Here is a 25,795-nt window from a genome sequence, read left to right as displayed (position 1 = left end):
CAGATATACCTGAGAATACAGTCGGGCCTAGGGCTGTGCACTAGGCTCTATGTCTTAGTATCCCTCTGCTATGCCGTGTTGTGTTGTGTTGTGTGGGAGAGCGGGCTTCTTCCTTGCTCAGACTTAGCGCATTCAATTTCGCAACGATTTTACTGTGGACAGTCTCTCTATGGGGATTCCGGTGTCAGGGCTGAGATTGAGCGTAGTCTGTAGCAGCCTAAACTTAGGGATAAAACTCCCATGTGCACTAGCAGGAACAGGCTAGCGGTGTGCTGTGGTGTGCTGTTGTGTGCGCTAGCAGGAAAAGCTAGTTATGCTGTGCTGGCCTGTGCTGTGCTGTCCGGCGCTGTTGTGTTGGGGCCGCTTCTTTGCTCTCTAAATATCTTCTCAGGGTTTCAGCTTTCAGGCTCAGCAGTGGCGAAGCTCCAACCATCTACATGCCACACACTTCACAGGACTCAGTCAAACCACAAGTGCGCGCACACACACACACAGACACACACAGACGTTGCACAACCATTTCTCCCTAAGCATAGTGTAGCCTAAAGCCCAAGCAGACCTAATGCAACACACACCCTGTCTGGACTGGAACACCCTCTTACATTCGTACACACACGCACGCGCGTGCACGCACGCACACCTCCCTTCCCGTCATCAGTCGTATTTCTTTCTTAAGCACTAGTCGCATGTGACCATGTGAATAATCTCACACACATACACAAAGACAGTTTCAGTCTGCCCTCTGGATCTTCCAAGAATGGGGAAAAGCTTACCCAGAAAATGAGCTGCTATGCTGTGTTGCAGCAATCTACACTTAAGCTTAGTGCTCCATTTGATATTTTTTTATCATTATTATTTATACCCTGACAAAGATGCACCGCGCTGAAACGTTAGTCATTATATTTGCACCACAATGATGCAACAAAAAAGTAGGCTATTTGTTCGAGTCATCTCTGGCCTAGTCTTTTTGAAGCAGACCAGCCCGATATCATTTGGCTACTGTACTAGCCTGATTATCATCGACTTTCAAATCTCTTTGAGATTTGCTACTGGTTGTTTGCTTCCCGACAAAGTGGGAGGAGGTCCCGATTTTTCCGGAGCTCAGAAACAATATTTGTATTGCTCCTGGCCTGACTAGAAGCAACGCTGAAGATGATGAGTCACTAGTAGGGCACGGCCTGGCGACTACTGTACTGGCAGCCTGATCTCCAAAAATTCTGTGCTCCTGGACACGGATGTTAAGGACACGAAATCTGTGTCCAGGAGCACGGATTTTGCCAAAATTCCGTGCTCCTGGACACGGAATTGTTTTCCGTGATGGACACACGGAAGTGCTTTCTAATGGCTATTACCACAGCACTGTGTAACTCTATCATTAGAAAATACATACCAAATGCTAATCCTAAACAAAATAATGCTCTGGCAATTTAAGTTGTGCCCTGACCAAAACATTCCCTAACCTTAACCTGTCATTAAAGACATATTTTTGAGAAATACCTTTTCCAGTTGGTTGCTAGGCTATCAAATTCATGTTATGAATGAAAGAAAACTAGCTGTGCCCAGACCAAAACAATCCCTGACCTTAACCTGTCAGTAGGACATTTTTTTTTTGAGAAAAAAAAAATGAAATAAGAAAAATCCTGAGAAGACACAAGACTGTGGAAACATAGAGCTGTGGGAGTAGCCTATAGAGAGAGCACTTATCTGTGTCCATCACGAAAAACAAGTCCGTGTCCAGGAGCACGGAAAACAATTCCGTGTCCAGGAGCACGGAATTTTGGCAAAATCCGTGCTCCTGGACACAGATTTTGTGCCCTTACCATCCGTGTCCAGGAGCACAGAATTTTTGGAGATCATGTTGCTACTGGAGAGCACCAAGAAGTTCTGAGCGCAAGTGACATCCCTCTTCACATCTACAACTATAGCGACAATAAATATGAAGATATATCTGTTGACACTGGTCAATGATAGAGCCTGCTTTATGTAAACAAGACGAGGGCGTGATGACATTTTAAATTAACTCTGACTGGCAGACACATTGTTTAGCAAATCCCACTGAAAGAGATCCCAAGTTGATCCCGGTCACATCGACCGGCAACGATAACAATGTAATAAATAGGCTGTGACTTACACTTTGTAGAAATCATACTAACCATAACGTCAACTATAACATCAGCATGTTGTCATTATAGCCGATATGATTTTTTTTTGTAAAGGTACAGCCTAGTTATGAACTTATCCTCAATGCTGTAGATATGTGATTGAGCCTCAGCTTCACAGATAACACCTGGTCAGACAGCAAGGTCCTGGGGGATTGGGTCCTTCTCATTACAGTAAGTTATGCACTTGATGTGTTCGGGGGGGATGGGGGGTGGATGGGATTCACAAGACTTTGTCCCAGGCCCAGCCAAAGCTGTCAGCCGCCCTCCTGGGGACTCCCATTAAAAAGGTGGCTATTGTCTTATCTAACTCGGGCAGGTTAACCCAAGGTAATCAGTAAACCTTAAATAGAGGAGTCATTAGTGTTGTCATTCACTCAATAACAACATGACAGGCACTTGGCGACGTTTACAGTAGGGGATCCACAACTTGGAAGTGACATAGTAAGTCATTAAGTTCTGGCATCCCATGCCACCCATGTAATTGCAGTGCTTCCCATAGACCAGCGGTTCTCAGCCTTTCTTGAACAAACACCCACCTTAGAATTAAACGATAAAGGACTAATGTCCACCAATGGCAAATAAGCACCATCAGGTGTATCCTTCTCAATGCCACCATAGACCTCCCTAAAGCCCCCTGGTGGAGTGTAGAGCCCCCGTCAAGGAAAAACTACCATAGAGTAGACCAAGGAGCATTTCGTATGCAAGTATTATGCGCATACTCCCATTGACATATGTGTGGCTGTTGATCAATTCGTGATGTTTGCATTTTTGTTCTGTGCGGTGCTGCGCCAAACAGAATTGTCCATGTATGGGGAAACACTGAATTACATTTTCAAACAAGCAGCCAATGCATAGGGTAAATAAATGGATCAAAAATGTAAATTACAGTATAAAATCAATCAAACCTATCAGTTCAAAGAACAACATCTCCAAAATCAGCAGTCTATTAAACCTTGAGTCTCTCCCAAAACACTAGACCGCTGCCAGAGTGGTCTTTAAAAAATGAGGGGAGAGAGAGAGAGAGAGAGAGAGAGAGAGAGAGAGAGAGAGAGAGAGAGAGAGAGAGAGAGAGAGAGAGAGAGAGAGAGAGAGAGAGACACTAGTCTGGACCACTCTGGCAGATTGTTGCAGCCACTGGACCAGTGCAGCAGACAAGCACATCATCAGTACCCCCACCCCCCTCCCCTAGATAGACAGACAGACAGACAGACGCACGCACACGCACACACACATACGCACGCAGTCCTTGTTGAGGAGATGAGGTTCCCCAATTCGGCAGAGAAAAAATGTCTTTCAGACAGAGGACTTTTTTTACTCCTTCTAAATGTGTCCACTTGGAAGAGCCAACAATGTGCCATCTCTCGCCAACCACCCACACAAATGGCTCCGTGCACACACACACACACAGACACAGACACAGACACAGACACAGACACAGACACAGTCATAGCAACTGTTTTTTTCCCCGGTAAAAGGGCACAGAGGGAGTCTACACACAGAGGACCAAGTCAATGTGGCAAATGAACAACTCAAAACAAGTGCATCACATTCCATCCCAGCACAGAACGTCAACAATACACAAGGTGTAACAAAACGCTGCATGACAATGTTCAAGGAGGAACACTTGACAGGCCTGTGTTGTTGCTTGAGGTTTTTTGTTTTTGTTTTTTTTTTACTCTGAGTCTGAACGCTTCAGTCTGGGTGCTAGAGTCTGGACAGCACTGCTGACAAGATGTCTCATGTGCAAATCCCAATTATGTTCACCCACAGGGCTAACAGGCTTAACGCCACATGCAAGACAAAAAAAACAGTCTCGTAACAAACGTACAGTCTGCAACTGATGACAATGTTGACTGTGTTGAGATCTTGCATACAAACATGGGCTGACTGAGTCACATAGATTTTACCGTATGTGGAGAGAGTTCAGGACGTTTTCACCATGTCAGCACTGGCAATGAAATGTTCCAAAGCCTGCAGCCCTAATACCTGACGTGTGTTTTCAAATGTTCGTGGTGCAGTTATTTCCACCTTGTTCGTATTCTGCACACACACACTCTTCCTCCATCTCCACCTTGCATACTGTACGTTAAGCTTTGCATAATGAATCATGTTGTGGTGGTGTCAACAACAGCAATCATGATCGGTCAGGTGCTGTGACAGCACTCTGTATTTTCCAAAGCGGCACGAAAGACAAAAAAAAACATTCTGTGCAAGTTGCAGTTCTGGGGGGGATATCTACAGCTGAAACTCTACATCACTGTCTGGGCCGGTAGTTTCTGCCTCCCAGATCAGCTGTGCCCCGGGCTTGACTTAGAAGCTAAGCTCGGTCGGCAAAAGAGCAGCCATGGGGGTGAAAACTGAAGAGCTAACGTTTGCAAGTCCGCCAGAACAGGGAGCTTTGATGATCAGAGTTTAACAAGTCCTCCTACTACTAGCTAACTCTTCCAAGAATGATCGTTAGCATGGGGGTGTCATTTTGGGGGAACGCTTGTATGTCACCACAATCGAGAGAGCTGGATCTATTGCGGCAGGCCAGATTCATCAATAACAATAATTTCGCCACCTAGGACGCATACGTCTGGAACGTTTCGCTGACAAAACACACAAGAACAGGACATACGTAGCTAGCTACTAAGCTAAAACAGGCCCTCGCCAGTTAGTATAGGCCGCCATTTTTACTTAATGCCGTAGAAAAGTGGTTAGCTGAAGCTAGCCAGTTGGCTAATGCAAACAAATCTGAGAGTCAGGGTTGCAATATCAAATAAATCCATGAAACGTTTCTAAGGCTATGCGCAACTTAGTTGACTGGGTGTGTATATCCCTCTTGACAGGGCTGTCGAAGGTTAATGCTGTCGACTACAAAAACAGCCGCTAGGCCAAATCAGGGCTGTAAACAAACTTACCGTGTCCGACCGTAGCACCCAGTATGAATCTGCAAGGGGTTCCAGCCACTGAACTCGAAGCCTGGCCTGTCGTTCAGTCCTAAACTCGGCGTGAGGCCATCTCTCGACCACGGGCAGGTTCACAGCAGCAGCGCAGAAACACCTCACGCATGTTACGCCTGACGATTACACCACGTCATTACGCCTCCCAGCTGGTCAGTCCATTCTGTTTGAAGCCTTCAGAAGTTTCAAAACATTTTTAAAATCGATTTATTTATCAGAATTCAACAAACTTATTTACCCAAAAAGTACAGCAACAGCAAGATGACATTCTCCTCTATACATTAATGCAATTATCTGAATTAAGCACTGCAATGTTTTTGATAAATCACCAATTAATATGAATAAACCCTGGTTCTTTTGTCTGTGTGGTAGGTTTTCTGCAGCACTGTGTCGCCCCCTGGTGGGGCAAAACGTTCTACAAAACCCATTGTGGGAATAGGCTACCCAACTGGACCAAGAAATGGTGAAGAGTCAGTAAATTACCAATTTAGCCATAAGCTGCTGGGATATGAAGGGCGATATGAACCAACATTTTGTGTTGTTGTTTTAAAGGTAACCAATTAGTCCTACCCCTTAAGTAGCCTATCAGAGTTCAGTCTTATTTCTGCAATTAACTGTGTAGACCCACTTCAATAATATTGTCTGATACCATTCTCAGACACCCACAAAAGTCACTTTGGATGTGTGCACTCAACCGAAAACCAGTGCTTAATTTGAGGGGGAGCAAGGGGGAGCTAGCTCCGGAACCTCAGACGAGAGCTCCGGAACCTTGGATGGAACCTCAGGGAAAGGCATCATAGACCTTGCCTGATTATCATAGACTTGCAATCGAGATTCGCCGCCGAAGGTGTTGCGTCACTAGGAGGGCGCAGCCTGGCTATCATAGACCCCCCCTTGTGGGGGAGCCACCCATCCTCTGCGCTCCGGCACCTCTCGCTTGACAAATTAAGCACTGCCGAAAACAAACAACCAGGGGCACACTGCACAGGCAACCTCTCTCTATTCACCACACACATTCTCCTATAGGCCCATCTGCCAACAATGGTAATCATGGCCAAGTGGTCAGGGGTCCGGGTTGTTGGTTCGATTCCCGACACCGACAGGTGGGTGAGTGGTTGGGTGAATAAGCACTCTTCCACATCCTCCTCATAAGGTACCCTGAGCATGACACCGTGCCCTTGCAATGCTCCCTAGGTCACCAGTTAGGCCGCCTCCCTGACATGGGTCAGGCCTAAATGCAGTTTTGTTGTGTGCACTGTGTGCTGTTTCACAATGACAACAGCAATTTCTCAACATTCCTTCTTCTTCTTCTTCTTCTTCTTCTTAACTCACTCCCATCCCCTGATCCACCATAGATCAAATTTTCCATACAGGAGGAAAGGTTTAAAAGTACCCATTCATCAAAAACTATTTCATGTTTACAACTTATGAGTTTAACCCTGGCAATAAAAGGCCATATTGCCACTGTCCAGCAGACACCTTGTATCTCCACTTCTCAGGGATTTTTTACATATTAATTGATAAATCAGTGTTATCTAAATAATTCCAATTTAAGTTGGTTATTACATAATTTATCCTACATATTGTATATACTCGTGGAGACAGACCAATAGTACTGATTTATGTTTTAATTTTATAATGAATATAAAATAATAAAGATAAAGATATGAGGATTCTGCTGGACAGCGACAACGTGTTTTTAAGACACGTCTAGTGCAAAGGTATGCTACTTTTAAAGGTTGTTGACAGCTATGGTGGGTGGGTGTGAGTAACCATCTACTGCCTGTCAAGCATCCCGCTCTGCTGCCAAAGCGGATATCTGACAAGTAACGCGCGTGCATTAAAAATAGAGGGCAGATGAATATTAGATCAGCAGTTCTGGCACAAGCTTGCCGATATTAAAGCTTAGCAGCCAATTACCCTTATGGCTCACCCTCACATCTATCCTCCCTTCCAGGAATTGTCTACTACAGCATATCCAGAATGAAAAGGAAAGTCAAAAGAGTGATGTTGTAAGCAACTAGACGTCTTTTTGGAGTTTGATTTCACCGTTTTATTTCTGGCCTGATGTTAGGAGAATCTAAAGCTGGTGGATATACAGTAGACTACAGTTTACCTCTTCTAACTGACATAACCTTGGTGAATGAGAACATTCACCGACAAAAGATGAAAACAACTTGTAGCTAATTGTGTCTGGATGTAGGTGCTTCATATTTATTAATTGCTCGGTAAAAGCACATTGAAACCTGGCCTGCTCTGGGCAAACTACTTCACCCATTTCCACAAGGTTGAGATTTCACCAGAGACGTTAGAACCAAAAGTCTGTTTTGTGGCCCAGTGTCTCAATTTCTGCCACTATTATTTCTAGGTCAAATGCAGAACAGCCTATTCATTAAATTATAGCTTGAAACGAGTTCCATTCAGTATTGTATTATGCTGTCTAAAATGTCAGTTCATAATTTACAGGTTATCAAAACATCATAAGGCAATTCAGCTGGATTCTTGTGTGGACTCCTGGCAGTCAAGCCATACCCCACAGGCACTTCCAAATAGCCTACACCTCTAGGATCAAAAATGAGAATGCCTTAGTAAGAGAATTCATTCTCGTATTTGATCCTGGAAGTACTATACCTTGGACTAAAGATCACCCAAACCCAAGAAGCCAACAAACAATCTGGATAAGAGCACGCCATACTCTACAAACTGAAAGCCTACACCTCTACTCAAGGTTTAAAGGTCAATAGAATAACTTTAGTTATAACCCATAATTACAAGGATTATATTATATAAAGCATGACCGCTTTATATGGTTGGATCATGTGTCTCAGTGTTTGAAATTACTCTGGACACAAATGTTCACCGAATTCAAACTGCAGACATTCAGAGCAGGTCCAGCTTTCTCCAGCCTACCGTGTCCTGACTGTTGAACTAGTAGGCCTATAACCACAGAGAGTAGAGAGAGAGAGGTTCCATTGGCCCATTGTTTCCGGGTTCTATTATTGGGGGGGAAATCCCCCTTTAGGCAGACCTGAGGACTGTTCAATGCTAGGAGCATTATGACACGCCCCTTTAGGCAGACCGGAACCTGGTCATGTTAGGTGCCCATAGAAACCTATTATGTTGGCATATCTCTATACTTAAAGAATCTCTGCAAAACTGAGGTGTTCCTGCGCAGTTCGCCACTCAGGGCTTGAACCCGGCGCTCCTGTCCGCGTAGGGCCTATGGGAGGCACAGGACGATACCGTTGAGCTAAAGGATGTCCTTGATGTTTTGATAAACTTAACGACCAGTCTGATAGCTCAGCGCTATCGATACTGTAGGCCCTATAAGGTTTCGGGAGGGAGGTTTACAAACATTCTTCCACACTCCGCTACATAGTTGGCCTCCGTTACACTACCTGGTCCTACAGTACCCTTCTACTAAAATGTGGAGGAAGATGGGAATTGAGTGGATAGAACCTGGATGGCAAGGGCAGACTACTGTTATAATTTTAGTGTTATCTTAATAGTGCAAAACATAGAAGTCGTTGCTGCAGTGTCAAAGTGGAGAGAAATTGTTGAGGCAGCCACATTCCATTTGTAACCATCCATGCATACAAATGAGAAATTATGCAAATTACTTACACATATACGTGCATAGAAAAAAACATGACTTATTTATTATTACCTGAAAACCAGAGTTTAGTGAAACGTTACATTGAGAAGGTTACATAGTGATTATCTCTTTCGAATACAACATTTTCCTGAACCCACAAACTACTTGCCCATTCCTGACTTGCGAAAGCACAAACATCTCCAACTTCCTACTAAAGACAGAAAAACACAACTTTAAAAAAAACATATATAGACAGCAGCTGTAGTTACAGGAGAATAATCTACCTTTGTCAAAAATTCAATGTGACATGTAGTGCAGGGGCTGTGATGTACAAAAACACATGACTTTTATGACTTTAAGCATCCTGGAGTATTCTGTGCCGCAAAAACACACAAACACACACACACACACTGCATCAAACATGACTTTGAGCATCCCGTAGTATTCCGTGCAGTGAAAACACACGCGTGTGCACACACACGCACACACACACACGGCACACTGCATCAAACATGTATTGTTCCATCAGCACAAGTATTTGGGAGATGATTTTGGTTGCTAGGGGATTCTCATTTGAATTCTCGCCCTGAAAAAACTCGCCTGGCAGAGTGCTCGACACATCCCTGATGAAATCCCCGTGCCTATTAGCCTTAAAAGGTCATAAACTAGGGGTGCCAAGCAATTTGCATCAACCTCGAGTCCTGCTGCAGTAGCTTTTCTTCTTCTCCATCTCCCCCTCTTCCCAACAGAGACGGAGAGGGTTCTGCTCTGACAGGACTGATCTACCGTCTGCTATCTATCTGTCAGCACAGGGGTGAGGTTCTCAAAAGAGAAGTTGTTAGCCTGTTAGCAACTTCGGTAGCTGCCAATGGGAAAATGCATTGAAAACAACAAAGTAGCTAATGTAGTAAGCAACTTTGGTCTTGAGAAATTCACCCATGAAGCAGACTGGGTACACGATGCTTAGGGTGCCTTCTGGAGGGGGAAAAGGGAGGCTAGATGGACTCTAGTCCTCACATGAACTCACAACCTAGAGAAATTACTGCCGGGGCTGGTTTGAAATACGGGTGGATGGTCAGTGGCTGCCATCAAGGATTTCAAGTTTTTGGGCAATCTCATCCAAATGTCCGCATGCCACGTGTGGTTACAGTGACCTTTGGTCTAAAACGCGTAAGCATTTAATATCCCGTAATAAATTGCTCCATCCAAGCCAGCCATTAAGCCAGAGAGACAACTTCCAGCAATAGTCGAGTCAAAGGGGATAATGGGTGCGTGGGGGGTGACAGAAGCAAGGCACTGTCCATGACACGAGTCGGACCTAGATGCACAGGCGTACAGTCGACACACAGTACAATACAAGTAAAGCTATGTGAACATGTGAACACATACACACACACACACACACACACGAAGTACGTAAATAAGTAAGTGAGAGTGCAGGTGTGAGGAAAGGCACTATGATTTTTTTAAGAGAAAGCCAAGAACAAGATTACCCATGAGCCCACAGGGCCGTAAAGTGCATCATGTGACCTGGGGTGGGCTGCTGCCGGACGGAAGGGAGAGATCACCGCACGCAAACACGCGTACACACGCGTACACGCACACGCACACGCACACACACACGCACACACACGCACACACACACACACACACACACACAGCCCTGGCTTAGTCTATGGCTTTTCTCGAGTTTTCTTTTTTTCTTCTTTCAAACTTCGACATGAAACTACCCCAGATTATGGCTTTAACTGGTTATCCGTGTAAACACAAAGAAGCAAACAGACAAAAACATAAACAGACACACAATAAACATCATAATGCCATGGGTAAGAAATGAAAGACATAATCTCCCTACTAGAAAGCTCGTCTTAGCCATGGCAGTTTCTCACTTGAAATCTTGTCTTAGCCATGGCAGCTTTGATTGGTTCACCACTCGTCAGCCAGTTTTAAGGCCCAATCACATCAACAGGGGTAACTATTAAAGATAACTACTATTATAAAGCTATTTCTGTTCATACTTGCCGAAGACTACAACCGTTTCTTATATACAACAGCAAGCGAAAGGCATAACGTCTGAACATTCTAAATAACTGATTGGATGACATTGTTTTCTAGTTCAGGAAAACAATAGCGCTCTGGAAGTGAATTCAACAAAATCGTTCAGTATGCCGTTATCGTTATAGTTGATACCATTTTAAAACGGTTAAGTTGTAGTTATAACCTTGTAATTGAAGTTGCAGTTATAATCTTTATAGTTATCGTTATAGATGTAAGCGGGCCTGTACTGCACCAGCTGACAAGCTAATGGCGTACTAGTGTACTGTAAATGTAGTGTATACTACATGGGATACCCATGAGGTCCACCATCTAGTGGGTGCTATGAACAGCATATAACAACATATAAGCACCTGGATAAATGCATACACAAGTATTCAACATTATATACTCTCTAACTCACTCATTCACTCACTCACTCATGTTCACACACATTGATAAGCTTTTAGTGCAAGCAATGCATTCTACCATGTTCTAAGATAGCACACCTATTTTAAAAGCATTGACAAGTGTCCCGTGATTCAACAAAGAGAAGAACAGAAAACGCACTGCCATGATGGAGAGTGTCATGGTAATGGTGACGGTGGCAGAAGTGATGAGTGGCGGCAGTGTCAAAAAAGGGAAATCGGTACATCCAAAGACCAATCCTGATTGGCTGATGGTCAAAACATGGATGTCGAGCAGTCAGATAAAGCATGCCTTATCTTAGTCTTTGTCTAACAAGCCAAGCTCTTACGAGCAACTGTTTATTTTTTTAGCGAAAAGTGTTTAGGGTCTCGTCAGATATCCGATCAGTTCTGACATTCTATTCACAAGAAGCATCATCAAAGGTTGACTCTGTCTACTAACACAGCACATGACCCATATGAGCACAACTTGGTTATCTTTTCAACAAAGAGCCAGGCTTTGGGACTTAGTCCAATGTTGTGGTTTTTTTTTTTTTGCTTCAGAGTTCAACTTCAGCTCTGATTCACTATTGACATTCCCATCAGATCTCTTCTTTGATCTTCTCACCATAAGAACAGTTTCTTCAGAAGCTCCTGATGTCCTCCACACAGTACAACATCCATAAGAGTCAAACTCTTGTTGTCTGTGCACTGTCCACTGCCCGTTGCTCCTTTGTAGCTGTGCCCAAAACCTTCAGACATTCAGTGGTCCACTCTGAAATTCACGACCGTGGGCACTCGCTGCATTGCTCTGCTCTCTAAATAATCCACCATTCAGTTGAATAAGTAAGATTCATCCTCTCTCTGTCCGATTGCAGTCCCTGCAGGAAAATTGTAAAAAGAAAAAAAAAAATCCAAAGGGATCCAGAGAAATGAAGACGCGTACAGTAGAGTAGACCAGCCATCTCTTTGTCTAAGGTGGAGCGAAACTCATGGCGGAGGGTGGCAGAGGGGAGTGCAGCTACAGGTGGGGTGCTGAAGGGGGCGCTGTGGTGGGGTCAGGGCTGCAGCTGGGTGACCTGGATGACTGGAGGAGAGGAGCTGGATGGGGCGGGACCACACCAGCACACAGACCTATAGCAGCGCAGAAGAGACCAGGAAAAAGGGATCCATAAGACAGTAGAATGGAACAACACGATGGGCAAAATGGTAATAAATAAGGGTTAAAGTTCGGCGAGAAGGTTGCTACCGTGGAATAGCAGCACGACAGAGAGAATCTTTAGACCCTGACGCGGAGCGGAGGGGTCTTGTTCTCTCTGAAGTGCTGCTATACCACAAAGCGACTGACTCGCCGAACGTTAACCCGCTTATTATATGGATATACTTAAATGATTCACACATGGCGGGGACATTTCTTTATTTAATGTTAAAAAAAGACCGGACCCCCTGCGGAGTGATATGAAACATTCGCTTTAGCAGTGAAAAGTCTTGTTGCCATTGACAGCGGTCTGATATAGACCAACTCGTCCTTCTCAAATATCAGACGTGCGAACGTTGGGGAGCCCCATTGAAATGAATGGAGCATTCGACCGATGACGTCACACCATATAATAATATGCAAATAATGCACGAGACCACATGTAGTATGTAGTCAAGCAGTAGTTTTCAAACTGTGGGCGGGGGCCCACTGGTGGGCCCTGAAGGTATTCCAAGTGGGCCTTGAAATCCTTTTCTAATGATCAAAATAATTGTGTGTGTTGCTGTTGATTATTTATTCGAGTTTTACGGTTTATTGGGTCAGAGGTGGGCCCCGAACAACAGTGAAACTGTCAAGTGGGCCCCAAGTTGGAAAAGGTTGGGTAACACTTGACTTGATGCCTGTGTCATATGCATCCCCTAGGTTGTCTTTGCCATAACCACATGTCACTTAAAGCCAACAGTCATAAAATGTTTATGACATGGACATAATGTTTATGACACTTGCATAACTGTACCATGAAACTGTTATGACACTTTATTATATGGTTGTGACGTCATCTGTCGAATGCTCCATTCATTTCAACGGGGCTCCCCAACGTTCGCACGTCTGTTATTTTTCGATAACGGACGGGTTGGTCTATAACAGACCGCTGTCAATGGCAACAAGACTTTTCACTGCTAAAGCGACTTTTCAACAAGACTCTAATCAGCTGCTGTGATAGACAACACCTGTTGTCCTGGCTACCTAGTTGCCTAGCGGTGTTCCACAACGGCACTGTTTTGTTTTGCGCAGCAACAATCTTAACATTAAATAGGCCTGAAGAAATGTCCCCGCCATGTGTGAGTCATTTAAGCATATCCATATAATAAGCGGGTTAACTTTCGGCGAGTCGGTCGCTTTGTGGAATAGCAGCACTTCAGAGAGAACAAGACCCCTCCGCTCCGCGTCGGGGTCTAAAGATTCTCTCTGTCGTGCTGCTATTCCACGGTAGCGACCTTCTCGCCGAACGTTAACCCTTACGTAATGACATGCATATGACACCGGCGTCTAGTGAAGTGTTACCAAAGGTTGTAACCCCTGATGTAGTGCATCATCGTCTATGTGTACGTAGACCAAAGAATACATGAGTGTGCATGTGTGGGTGGTGGTGTCAAGGATGAAGGGTATGTGTGGGATTTAGACATACGTACGTAAGTACGTACGTACGTGCGTGCGTGTGTGTATTGTACCGTTACCCGTTGTGTGTGGTGGTGTCCTGGTCCGCTTCTGTGGTTGAGGATTCGGCGTCTCCGTCCGGGTCTGCTTCCACACTGCTCACGCTGCCTTGTGCCGACACACACGGACTCTTCTCTCTGCAGGCAAGCGCACGCACACACACACGCACACACACGCGCACGCGCACGCGCACGCGCACGCGCACGCGCACGCGCACGCGCACGCGCACACACACACACACACACACACACACATACACACACACACACACAAACACAAACAATCAGGCATACATTACATGCGGAGACAGGCATGTGGGTCATTTCACGTGAAATCAGACACTTTGGGACCCGACCGACACACATTTCAATCATTCTTGCTGTGCCTGTTGAGTAGCAAGGTAGCACCCTAGAACTGCATTTGTGTGAATCTGACACCAGTATTAAGGGAGAAACAGACTAGGAAAGGTTTACATATGAGGGTAGGACACTATACATTCAGCATTGCTTATACCAGTCAGTGTAAGTCACAAAAATATGTCTGTGGTGTTATTTGAAAGCTCTTTACACAAACAGCATGGAATACAACAACCCTCAGAATATGAATTATGATCAATTGAAAAATTGAATATAAAAAAACGTGTATTTTAAAATGGCCAGTTCCTTGTCTAAACGTAGCCTGCAATGTCATGAACAACTCCTGAAATTGTGTTTGGTTCTTTATTCATTTCAGAGATAATGGGACTCAAAAATATGGCATTATACAGATCATCTAGTAATAATATGGTAATACCATAGTAATATCACATGACAGCATGTCTATCGGAATATGTGAAGGATGGAGATGGTCCATTAGGATGCAGGAAGTTCAGTTTCACCTCTCCAGTGCTCGGCATACATTCCTCAACACATGCTAGCCACTAGTTGACATCATATACAGCTACAACATACCCTTTGATGCTTGAACATTTAAAAGAATCCTTTACTGAGCATATTCTTTCAACCCTGCCTTCTCTGAATGCTGAAAATGGTCTAGCTTCCACTGTGTCAATTGACAATGGGCAGGAGCTGTGTAGTTTTTGAGTACCTGGAATAGGGACCGACGAGGGTGCAGGGCCCACCGGGAAAATGCCCGTTATGCCAGATGGCCAGTCCAGTCCTGTCCCTGACACTACTCTATTACTATTTTTTTACAACTCATTTCAACCTTTCTGTCCCATTATCTCTGTAATGAATAAAGAACCAAACACCCCCAGAACTTCGCTCATCCAGCACAAGCCGTCTGGCTCTGCCATCCAGTCGCTCTAGGTACTCCCAGTCAAGATTGTTCTCCGTTGTGGTACCCAAGTGGTGGAACAGTCTCCCAGAGGTAGCAAGACTGAGCACATCTCTTGCAGCTTTCAAGAAACAACTAAAGACATTCCTCTTTCGAGAGAATCTACTAGACTAATGCTTGAACTGGCCTTGCCCCAGGGCAGACTCCTGACATGATGTTTAGTTTAGTTTAGTTTAGTTTGTGAGTGTGTGTTTGTGTGTGTGTGTACTCGTTATTTACTCTACTCTACTTTATATTTAAACAAAAAAAAAAAACCAAAAAACCAAAAAAAACAAAAAAAGACAAACAAACAAACAACTAACCCCTCTTTGCAATTGCACTTGTCGTTCTGTATATCTCCTGTGCACTTTGTATTTTCTTGTGATGTTGGCCATGATTATGTCCTCTTTTGAAAGTCACTTTGGTTATAAAGCGTCTGCCAAATGCAATGTAATGTAATGTAATGTAATGTAATTGTCTGGTGTTGTTTATGACCTTACAGGCTATGTTTAGACAAGAAACCGGCCATTTAAAAATATATGCTTTTTTGATATTCAATTTTTAATTTTTCAATGCATCATAATTCATATTCTGAAGGTTGTTGTATTCCATAAGGTTTGTGTAATTTGTAGAGCCAGAAAAGAGCTTTCAAACAACACCTCAGACATCTTTTTGTGAACTACACTGACTGATATAATCAAGGCTGAATGTATAGTGTCCTACCCTCATATGCACACCTTTGCTAGACTGTTTCTCCATTAATATTGGTGTCAGATTCACACAAATGCAGTTCTGGGGTGCTACCTTGCTTCTAAACAGGCACAGCAAGAATGATTGAAATCTGTGTCGGCCGGGTCCCAAAGTGTCTGATTTCACGTGAAACGACCCATGTGTAAATCCTGCAAAATCATTGAATAGTTTGCAATGTGTGTCTGTGTGTGTGTGTACCTGAGCTGTTTGTGTGTGTGTGTGTGTGTGTGTGTGTGTGTGTGTGTGTGTGTGTGTGTGTGTGTGTGTGTGTGTGTGTGTGTGTGTGTGTGTGTGTGTGTGTGTGTGTGTGTGTGTGTGTGTGTGTGTGTGTGTGTGTCTACCTGAGCTGCTGTTGCAGTAGGTGTATGGTCTCGTCTCTCTCCTGCAGGCTGCTCTTCAGGTGGCTGATCTCCCTCTGCTTCTCCACCAGCTCCTGCTGCAGACGGTAGTTACTCTCCTCCAACGTCTCACAGAACGCCTGAGGACGCACGCAGAGAGAGAGGGAGGAAGAGAGAGAGAGACAGAGAGAGAGAGAGAGAGAGAGAGGGGGGGGGGTCACACAGGAGTGATAGAGTGGAGTTGTCAGAGAGGTGTAGGAAACAGGGGGCACGAGTAGAGAGAGAGAGAGAGAGAGAGAGAGAGAGAGAGAGAGAGAGAGAGAGAGAGAGAGAGAGAGAGAGATAGAGAGAGAGGAGGGAGAGGAACAGGGGGAGAGGAAGAGAACACAAGAAAGCGGGAGAAAGAGGAAGAAAGAAAAGGAGAAAGAAAGAGTGAGAAACATAAAAATGGAAGGGGGTCAATCATAACTAATACTGAAAGATGCACAAGACAAAAATGAGCCATATAAAAACCGAAACTTCACAGAGGCTGATCGTAAAAGCTATTTTAGATGTCGTCAAGGCTCCAAGTAATCAATCTCACACACACACACACGCACGCACGCACGCACGCACGCACGCACGCACGCACGCACGCGCGCGCGCACGCACGCACGCACGCACACACACACACACACACACACACACACACACACACACACACACACACACACACACACACACACACACACACACACACACACACACACACACACACACACACACACACACACACACACGCGCTTCTACAACGTGGCCAGGGGACTGAGGCTTGTTAAGCAAAGTGAAGCTCCAGTCTTGCCAAGCGAGAGCTAAGCTCAGGAAATGACCCTACTGGAGCTGCTTTACATAGGGAATGACACAAACAAATCACTCTTAGCGGAGTGCTATTATAGTGCACTGCCGCAGTGACAGGAAAGTGAGTGATGATATTAGTGGTGTTGTCCATGTTTTGCCCATTGGACCTGAACTCAATTCATACACTATGTGTAAGAAGGTTACAGATCCGTGTCGAATGTTTCATACGTGCTAACTAACGACAAAATATGTTTTATGGTTTTCAGGTTGACCAGAACGGAGCCGGTGCAATTTGCGTTCGGCACGAAAGTGCTCATCTGCGAACCGCCCGTGTTCATACCAGGCTCTGAACTTTTTCCGCATGTGACTGTGCTACCCGGATGAACCTGCTGACGGCCATGTTGTTGTCACGGTTCACGGAGAAAAAAACAAGTATTTTGCGGTTCGCATTGCGAACCAACTTTCCGATTCGCGAACGCTAATTTCTGTGGCGTGAACACGACGGTCCGTTCGCGATTAGGTGCGGGAACGGGCACCGGCACAGTTCTCAGTCGGCCTGAATGAACCCGTTCAGGGTTAGCACACATATGCACAGAATCACGTACTTGCAGTAGTTTACCAAACTACTTACTTACCCGGCTCTCCTCCAGACTGTCAAACGGCCCCGGAGGATCGTCCAGACACAGAAACTCCCTGACAAAAGTGCTGTGGAAAAGAAAGAAAGAAAGAAACGAAAACACACACACACACACACACAAATTATTTAACACAAAGACATACTTGCACATCTGAACAGAAAAATACGAGCTCAGGTATTTTGAATAAAGAGAGTGCATAAAACCACACAAAATGAACATGCACTCTCTCTCCATCTCTCTCTCACACACAAACAGACACAAAACCAATTACCAGTTAGCAATGTCTTTGTGTGCCACCAGGTTCTGAAGGAACGCTTGCAGGCCCAGCTGACGATCCTCCAGAAAGTCAGTCTCATAGTTGTCTTTAAACCAGCGCTTAGGGGGCAGGGCCAGGCGGAAACCAGGGAACATCTCCTTTAACTGGGAGAAACACAACCACATACACACACTAACTTTAAACCTGCGCTTATGCTGGCAGGGACAGGCGGAAACCAAGGAAAATCTCTTTCAACTGGGAGAAAGCAATAGAGACATACACACACACACAACGCTTCCTTGTTTCAACATACTAATTAAATGTACATATGGTAAACTGAAGTCAAATAACTTTTGGAGATTTAACACAGAGCTGCACAGCCTTTATTATTTCTTTGCACACAAGTGCACGCACTGCGCAGACACACAAAGTTGAGCAGAGCCACTGTTTGCTGTGTAAATATGGTGAAGGCATCCGAAGGCAGGCTAAGGTACCTGCACGCTAAGGCCTTTGAAGACAACCTAAGGTGAATGTGTGCTTGCGTCTATGCCTGACCTTGTCATTCAGCCGTGAGAAGTCTGTGTAGCGTCTGAAGATGACCCAGCTGTCCTCCTCGTTCTTCTTCACCAGAACCTTATATACCTGCAGAGAGGAGAAGCACATAGACAGAATCTAAAATCCCATACCTGGAGCACACGGAAGAACACAGGTCTAAAAGCAGGATCTAGGACCATATCTAGAGCGCAGAGACAGACGCAACCATGATCTAGAGCAGTGGTTCCTAACCTATGGGTCGGGACCCAACTTATGGGTCGCCAAAGATCCACAGTGGGTCGCGAAGCCCTCTTGATTTTAAGGGGTTTCGTTATAATACCATATAGCCCATGTTGAATATATGACAAAATAAAGCTTTTAAACTGATATATGCATAGAGGCAACAAAATGTAAGCGACACATTAAACAGTCATTCTATATTTGACTGAAGACAAATTGAGGAATACAATTTTCTAATGAGTTTCCGCAGGACTCCCTCTCGCGTGGGCGCTGGCACGATTGGGTCACCAAAGCTTACAATGGTAAAAATATGGGTCCCTGAAGAAAAAGGTTGGGAACCACTGATCTAGAGCCCAATGTACTTGCAGAAAAGGGAATACACACAGCCAGGGCTTCAAATAAACACCAGCCACTCAGCCAAATGCTGGTGAAATTTCAGTTAGCCTGGTAGAAAAGACCAACTTACTAGGCACTTTGACCCATTAGAGAGTGTGTGTTTGGCAAGAACTACTACTAGCCATTTTGGCTGGTGATGAAAAAAAGTCAATTTAGAGCCCTGCAGTCACAGCTATGATCTAGATATAATAATACGCAATACAACACAAAGAGAACAGAATCAGAACAGAAGAACAAACAACGGGGAAAAAACACCTACAATTTTATAAATTGTATAAATCACAAATGATAAGACAATAAAGGCAATTAAATTGTGGGTAAAACATGGAAGAATGAGGTGAAATAAAACAACGGTAACAACAACAAAACTAAGTTACGCAAAACACAAACATCGGATTAAACGGCAATGCTCCTATCACAGCTTTCCCACCATCTCTGAATGTTGGCTTAATCACTGACTCAGTGTCTGTATAGTTAGTCTATCGGCTTTAATCACAGCATTATAAGGTATCACTTAAGGCGCTTACAGCTAGTCTCAGCCGCACAAGCAGTAATAAACATCCAGCCACTAGAAGGCAAATTGAGGGCAGCACTAACTGACCAGACACTCTGACCTGCTGCTGACAAAGGCAGCATTACAGTCATGACAGCACCATCAGTGTGTGAGTGAGTGAGTAGGACTGATGCTACATTTAGCATCAACCTTCACACTAGGAACGGGACTGATCAATGATGAGTCAGTGGGGAGTAACTTACAACATGACATCACGTTGAAAGCTGATGGAGCTCCTCTTCACTACACTCGTGACGTGAGGACAGAGCACCCAAAACAGAGCAGTTTAGGAGCCTTCCACAGACGAAGTGCGGTTTCACATTCACAACACAAGGCTTTGGTGTGGGGTTAGATTAGAACAACACGAGAGGAGCCTCGGTCACTGGTGCACACACATCAGTGTAATTGCATTAGACACCCCATGAAGTGCAGTGCAAACAGCAACTACGCCACCAACTACACCATTATGGCTGCTTTGGCCTCCATTATCCATCTAGGTATTGCGAAATGAGTCTGAATTTCTGATATTTGGTGCGTGTTGCCGGCGTTGTCGCTGAGTGGATGCTTGCACTGATAGAAAGGGAATGTCATTTACCCGTGCTGACAGCTCGCATCAAATATGTAAGGCCCCTTCACCTGCACCAGGTCGTGTAGAACCACATGGACAAGATCAGGGGTGAGCTATTATTTGGACCCAAGGGCCATATTGGGTTTAGAATATTAACCAAAGGGCCAGATGTTGCAGGCCACTTGCTTGTGTCAATAACAAATAATGTGACATGACATAAATTGTTGGCTATTTCATCACAGCACATTGTAATTAACTGTATTGAGATGAAGACCGTAGCCTATGTACTACATGATCAATCTGATCACTATTTTATGAGTGTTCAGTGAAAGTATCACTTTATACAAAAAAAATTGTGCTTCTTGTAAAGGATCTGCGGGCCAGATGAAATGCCTCAGCGGGCCGCATGTGTCCCCTGGCAACGAGTTTGCCAACGTCTGGACTGTATCCTGCAAAACCAGCTTAGAGCAAATCCTGTTTGTTTTTGTCCTATCCTCAAAACAGTCCGTTCCACACAAAAAAAGGAAAGCAAAAGGCTGGAGGAAATATGAGAGGCAAGCTGTCCAGCTGTAACGTGACCTGAAAAGTTATATGCATAAAAAGGAGAAGAAAGGCTTGGGCAGACGTGACAGAAACAGGACAAAACCACCCAGCTGAGGGACCGGGGTAGAAAGTGAAATAGAACATGATCCATGCTCATACAAAGCAAGAGAGATGAAAACAAAAAAAAATATGTAAAGAGAGATATACATATTATTCAACACCAAACTTTATAAAATGAAAAACGCAACACATGTAAAATGTAGAAAGGGGGATATTTTCCTTACTCAAGTAATAATGTTTCTAAAGAGATAACACAAATAAAGTTTGTTCCCTACTTTGTAAGCTGTGCATGTTGTGCTAAACCAGAAAGGGTGGTGTCCCAAACATCTAAAAATAGCCCAGCTGATGAATTACTGTTTGCTGTGTGGAATACACCTGTTGCACAACTATGACCTAAGATGCAAACACAATGGCAGGCAGTGCTACATCATTTGAACTATGGCACAATATTCTACACATCTTTGTTGCTTATCATTTAGCATACCGTTTTGCCAGGTAAAGGTGTGTAGTGTACCTATTGTGGCCCTTGGGAGCACTGTACTTTCAAATTCTGTGTATGCAGGGTATGTTTTCTTTGACGACTTTGACAAATTATATACACATACTCTCATGCAATAGACAGCAAGGCTTTCCGGGTAAACCACGGAGCAACAAAGACTCACCGTGAACTTGGCCCTCTCCTCCATAACCTCGTAGCCTAGTATGGTGGGGGTGCTGGGCCTCTCCGGGTCCGAGGTGGACTGGGCGATGTTGGGGGGCGAGTGCAGGCCGGAGCTGTACTCCAGAGAAGACAGCTCCCCCGCCAGTCGAGTACGAGTCACCGGGCTTTGGGTAAGCGTCGTCGGCGGGGTCCGGCTGATGCCATGACTTCTGGAAGACCCGGAGCTGGACACGCTGCTCATGGACTGGGTCCTCTGCGGTGGGCGCCGGGATGATCTGCCCGACCCGCCCGCACCACCACCACCACCACCACCACCTCCGTCCATGGGCACCGGCACTGGCACAAAGGGCGTGGCCATCACACCAAAAAGGCTCCTACTTTGGTCGTTGTCAGGAAGTTCAAGGATGGCAGGGGCAGGGCAGCCTGGTCCCTGTGGGCTTACCAGTGGCTGCACGGGTCATGCACTGGTCATACACACAACACTGCCATGGAAAACAGACACAGACACTTCAGTTAGCATAAAGTGACTAAATGTGACAACACAGCAGTACAGATTGACATCTGTCACATGACCATCAATTACATCCCCTTCCTGGGAGAATGAATGAGTGGAGCTGGGCCGTTGTAAATGTAGGCTACCTAATTTGGTAAATGAGGTATAGGATTGGAATGAACATTCCAGAAAAGACAAACCACTGACCTGGTCAATGAGACAAACTGACGGCGTGCGCCCTGCCTGCTTACAGTTTGATCTCGCTCACATTTGCGCGCTTTGGCTGCATCTATCGACCATGCACTTCAATTCCCAAATCCCTCAGAATCCAGAATAGTGTCTGAGCATTAAATAACAGTGTTTCCCATACATTGAGGAAACTATGGCGGCCCGCCATAGTTTAAATTTGGCCGCCATAGTTTACGAAAATGAAAAAAAAAAAAAAAATTTTTTTTTTTTTACTTTTTTTTTTTTTTTTAACGATATCCGTTTTTGTTAAAAACGATTTGAATTACGATTTTGAATTTCCTTCGCATTTTCCTCCTGGAGTAAATACATCCTATAGACTCTGTATTGGCATTAGGAAGTGACCGTAAGGGTATTACAGTTGATTCATGTGTGCACACGTGTAACATCGGGTGAGTAACAGAACATGTGCGCAACGATGCGTTATGACACGCCGATATGCGAGGATCTTCGTCCAAATCGCTAGTCGCATGCATCATCGCTAACTGCGTTTACATCGCGTGCCGCGTGTAAGGGAAATGTTAGTTGTTGACATGTATGGAATTCACTTTAATTTGTGCTGTTTCTTGCTTCAGTTGTGGACAAAACGATTGGCCAAACTCACAATAGAAAGCCTTTGCTGTGCTACTGTCCCAGAGAGCTGAAAAAAAACCTTCATAGAAGGTCTCTCTCTCTCTCTCTCATAGTAGCCTACTATTTACCCATAACAAATGGTGAATTTCTGAGCCCTTTTTAATTTGTAGCCTATACCACTGAAGGCATGATAGGCCTAATGCTTCATCATATTTTAGAAATAGGGCCTATGTGCCTTTTATATACCAAATGTTTATCATTTTGAAATTGTTTCAGTTGTTTATGACTTGTGTATGACTGAAATTATCTCTGCATACTATCAGTGCTGCATTGCTTTGTAAAGATAGGCTATTCAACACACTTTAAAAACACACTGAAAAGATACGGCCATAGTAGCCTACTGAAAACATTTTGTTCATAATAATGGTGATTAATAAATGGTGGTCTTAAATTTTCATACTGACATCCTTGAATTTGACTTGGTAGATCACGGCAGACCATCAACTTCAAAAGTAGATCTTGGTTAAAAAAAAGGTTGGGCACCCCTGCTATAGAGAGAACCACAAGTGCTTGAAAGACAGGGATCAAAAGCCTAGTCAAGTTGTTGTAGTTTACTTGGGTTTGGGAGCAATATAAAAAACCTTCAGAGAAGGGACAGTTGGGATGAGTTTACCAACACTCCCTAGGCTTTGTTTTACAGTTGTAATGGGTTTGGTGACAGACCCTCATTCACACAGCAGAGGAGACATCGGGCTGCATATAGAAATGAATGTGTAATGAATGTGAATATAGACATAAATGTGTAATATGTTGTTCAGCCCTTTTAGTGGGAGGAATTTGGAAAAAACTGGCCCTGTGACCAGCACCCCTCATGTAGAATGTGTACGCCTACAGATATGTGTGGGGGAAAAGGCATAGCCTACCCTCTAAGACCCTTTTTGTCTATGCGTTAACAATTTCACAGTGCTCTTAAATTCTTATCTCTGCTCCTATTTTGTTTTATTATTGTTTCCCAGACCCCTGCATGAGGGACGAATGAAACTGTGTTGTAAACAGAAATTATTCACTGTACTGCATTTTTTGACAATGACAATGTACTACTATTATACAAGTCATGGGTAAAATCTTATGTAGCCTTATTTCTCAAAATATAAATGGCTGAAATATAGGCCCAGGCCTACAGTTTCTCCATGCGCCAATGTCATACTGTAGTCATTGTTTTGCCGTTTTGCATTTACGCTGCAAGAATACAAACACCCCCCCCCCAAAAAAAAAGGCCCGCGTGAGAACTACCCCCCCCGGACAAAATAAACCCCGGCTGCCCCCATAGTTTCCAAAATTTCTGTGGGAAACACTGAATAAATAAACAACTAGCAAACAGAAGGTGGGACGTGACGGGTGCGCACAAAACTATTAGCGACGAGTCAGCGCCACCGACACGGCCTGAGTTTTAGCAAGTTTGAGCCTGCAAACTTTGGTAATTAGGTTACCTACTTGGCTTATAGCACAGTACGCAGAACATGTTTTAAGCAGCGGGCGGGCAAACAACAGCCGCTCCCTTGTCGCCTTCGGCCAACAGCATATCACACGGCGGCCATAGGCAGCTAGAGCTCTAGCTACGCAGGCAAACTGGAGCATGTAGGATCACAAGGCGCAGGTAGTATAGCATCACGGGGCCAGATCATCTTACATTCTGGCTAATTCGTTAGCTGCACAAAGAGCTAGGAAACACAAGTGATAAGAAGGGAATACCACACACAGTAGAACGGCGATATCTTAGTCGGCAGCAGACAAATGACAGATAACATCATGTATGTCCGGAGGGGTAGCCTAAAATCCTGACTTTGAGTTGACACAGATTAGCCTCTTTGAGGGTTGAGGTCCAGTGACAATAATTGCACGGATCATTGCAATAGCCACAATACAGACATGACTTCGAAGCTCATTTGTATGCCCTTTCGACAACAAACCTCTACAATACCAACAAACTCAAATATCTCCCCAGATACGCACGCTGTCTAACAGGGTAGCGAGCTAATCCTTATCGCACCGTATGGTCTCTCCATAATTCCACACACCCGTGCCAAGTAGCCCGTAAAAGGGGGAAACATGCCCTATTGCGAGAGTTGATAAAATACTCACTGCCGACTGTCCAAATCTGTCACCATCAATCCACCAACGTTAAATAATGCTTCATGTCCATTTGTTTTGAAGCTATATCTTTGAAAACACTCAGCTCACAGGCATTCTGCATACCACGTTACGCGTTGTGGCAAGATCTGCCCCTCCGCCGTTCAGATGTGTTGCGTCATGACGCAAGATGCGCAGACTTGGGCTGAGGTTTTAAATGTGTCAATGGGTGAAGTTCATGGTGAAATTAGGTGGTTGACTAGTTATGCTGGCCTATGGGCTACAGTACTTTGTTTTCATCAGTTAAATCTATGACATACACAGCCAAAAATCAAACAGGGAGGTTTAGAGAGGTGCATCTTGTCTAGCCAAGCAGCCGCTTGGGGCCCCAAAGCCCCTGTATGGTGAATAACAGCTCACACTTTGCTACAGTAGTGCCACATTTCTTTAAAGTCCTCACTCCTCTGACATTTTGCTTGGGGCCCCAGCTGAACCTAGAGTCGCCTCTGGACTTGCATGCACCGCACCCATGCGTCATGGCTGAAAGCTTCCCATTAGATTAGGCGGGTAAGGGAAAGACGTCTGATTTATGGACAATGGTTGTGCCTTGGTGTAACGACCCAGGAGAGAGCTTCACTAAATGTGTGTGTGTGTGTGTGTGTGTGTGTGTGTGTGTGTGTGTGTGTGTGTGTGTGTGTGTGTGTGTGTGTGTGTGTGTGTGTGTGTGTGTGTGTGTGTGTGTGTGTGTTCGTGTGTGTGTGTGTGTGTGTGTGTGTGTGTGTGTGTGTGTGTGCAGGGAAGCCAATAGAGGGGGACAAAGGGAACAG

General features: G+C 44.6%; 2 protein-coding genes across 4 annotated transcripts in view; both read right to left on the bottom strand.

Annotated features, from left to right (window-relative positions):
• LOC134455663 (NEDD4-like E3 ubiquitin-protein ligase WWP1) overlaps positions 1-5,208 on the bottom strand; it is a 28,742-nt gene extending 23,534 nt beyond the window's left edge. The window contains exon 1 of the mRNA XM_063206877.1: positions 5,066-5,208. The gene's annotated coding sequence lies outside the window, so the exon portion shown is untranslated. The remainder of the gene's footprint in view (positions 1-5,065) is intronic.
• Positions 5,209-10,340: 5,132 nt separating this feature from the next.
• On the bottom strand, positions 10,341-25,109 carry snx16 (sorting nexin 16). Of its 3 annotated transcripts, none has more exons than XM_063206873.1 (8): positions 24,981-25,109; positions 21,528-22,008; positions 18,527-18,613; positions 17,987-18,135; positions 17,713-17,782; positions 16,244-16,380; positions 13,859-13,975; positions 10,341-12,277 (listed from the first exon to the last, which is right to left on the bottom strand). In XM_063206873.1, exons 2-8 carry the CDS (start codon positions 21,882-21,884, stop codon positions 12,202-12,204), a joined length of 993 nt encoding a protein of 330 aa, XP_063062943.1. In that variant the 5' UTR covers positions 21,885-22,008; positions 24,981-25,109; the 3' UTR covers positions 10,341-12,201. The 3 variants fall into 3 exon arrangements, with proteins under 3 accessions (XP_063062943.1, XP_063062942.1, XP_063062944.1); XM_063206872.1 differs by lacking the exon at positions 24,981-25,109 and adding an exon at positions 22,227-22,297; XM_063206874.1 differs by lacking the exon at positions 24,981-25,109 and adding an exon at positions 22,227-22,297 and having other exon boundaries at positions 12,204-12,277; positions 13,853-13,975.
• Positions 25,110-25,795: the final 686 nt, after the last annotated feature.

This window comes from Engraulis encrasicolus, chromosome 9 (assembly GCF_034702125.1).
Source record: "Engraulis encrasicolus isolate BLACKSEA-1 chromosome 9, IST_EnEncr_1.0, whole genome shotgun sequence".
In the NCBI taxonomy this organism is placed as follows: domain Eukaryota; kingdom Metazoa; phylum Chordata; class Actinopteri; order Clupeiformes; family Engraulidae; genus Engraulis; species Engraulis encrasicolus.
This window is presented reverse-complemented; position numbering and strand designations above follow the sequence as displayed.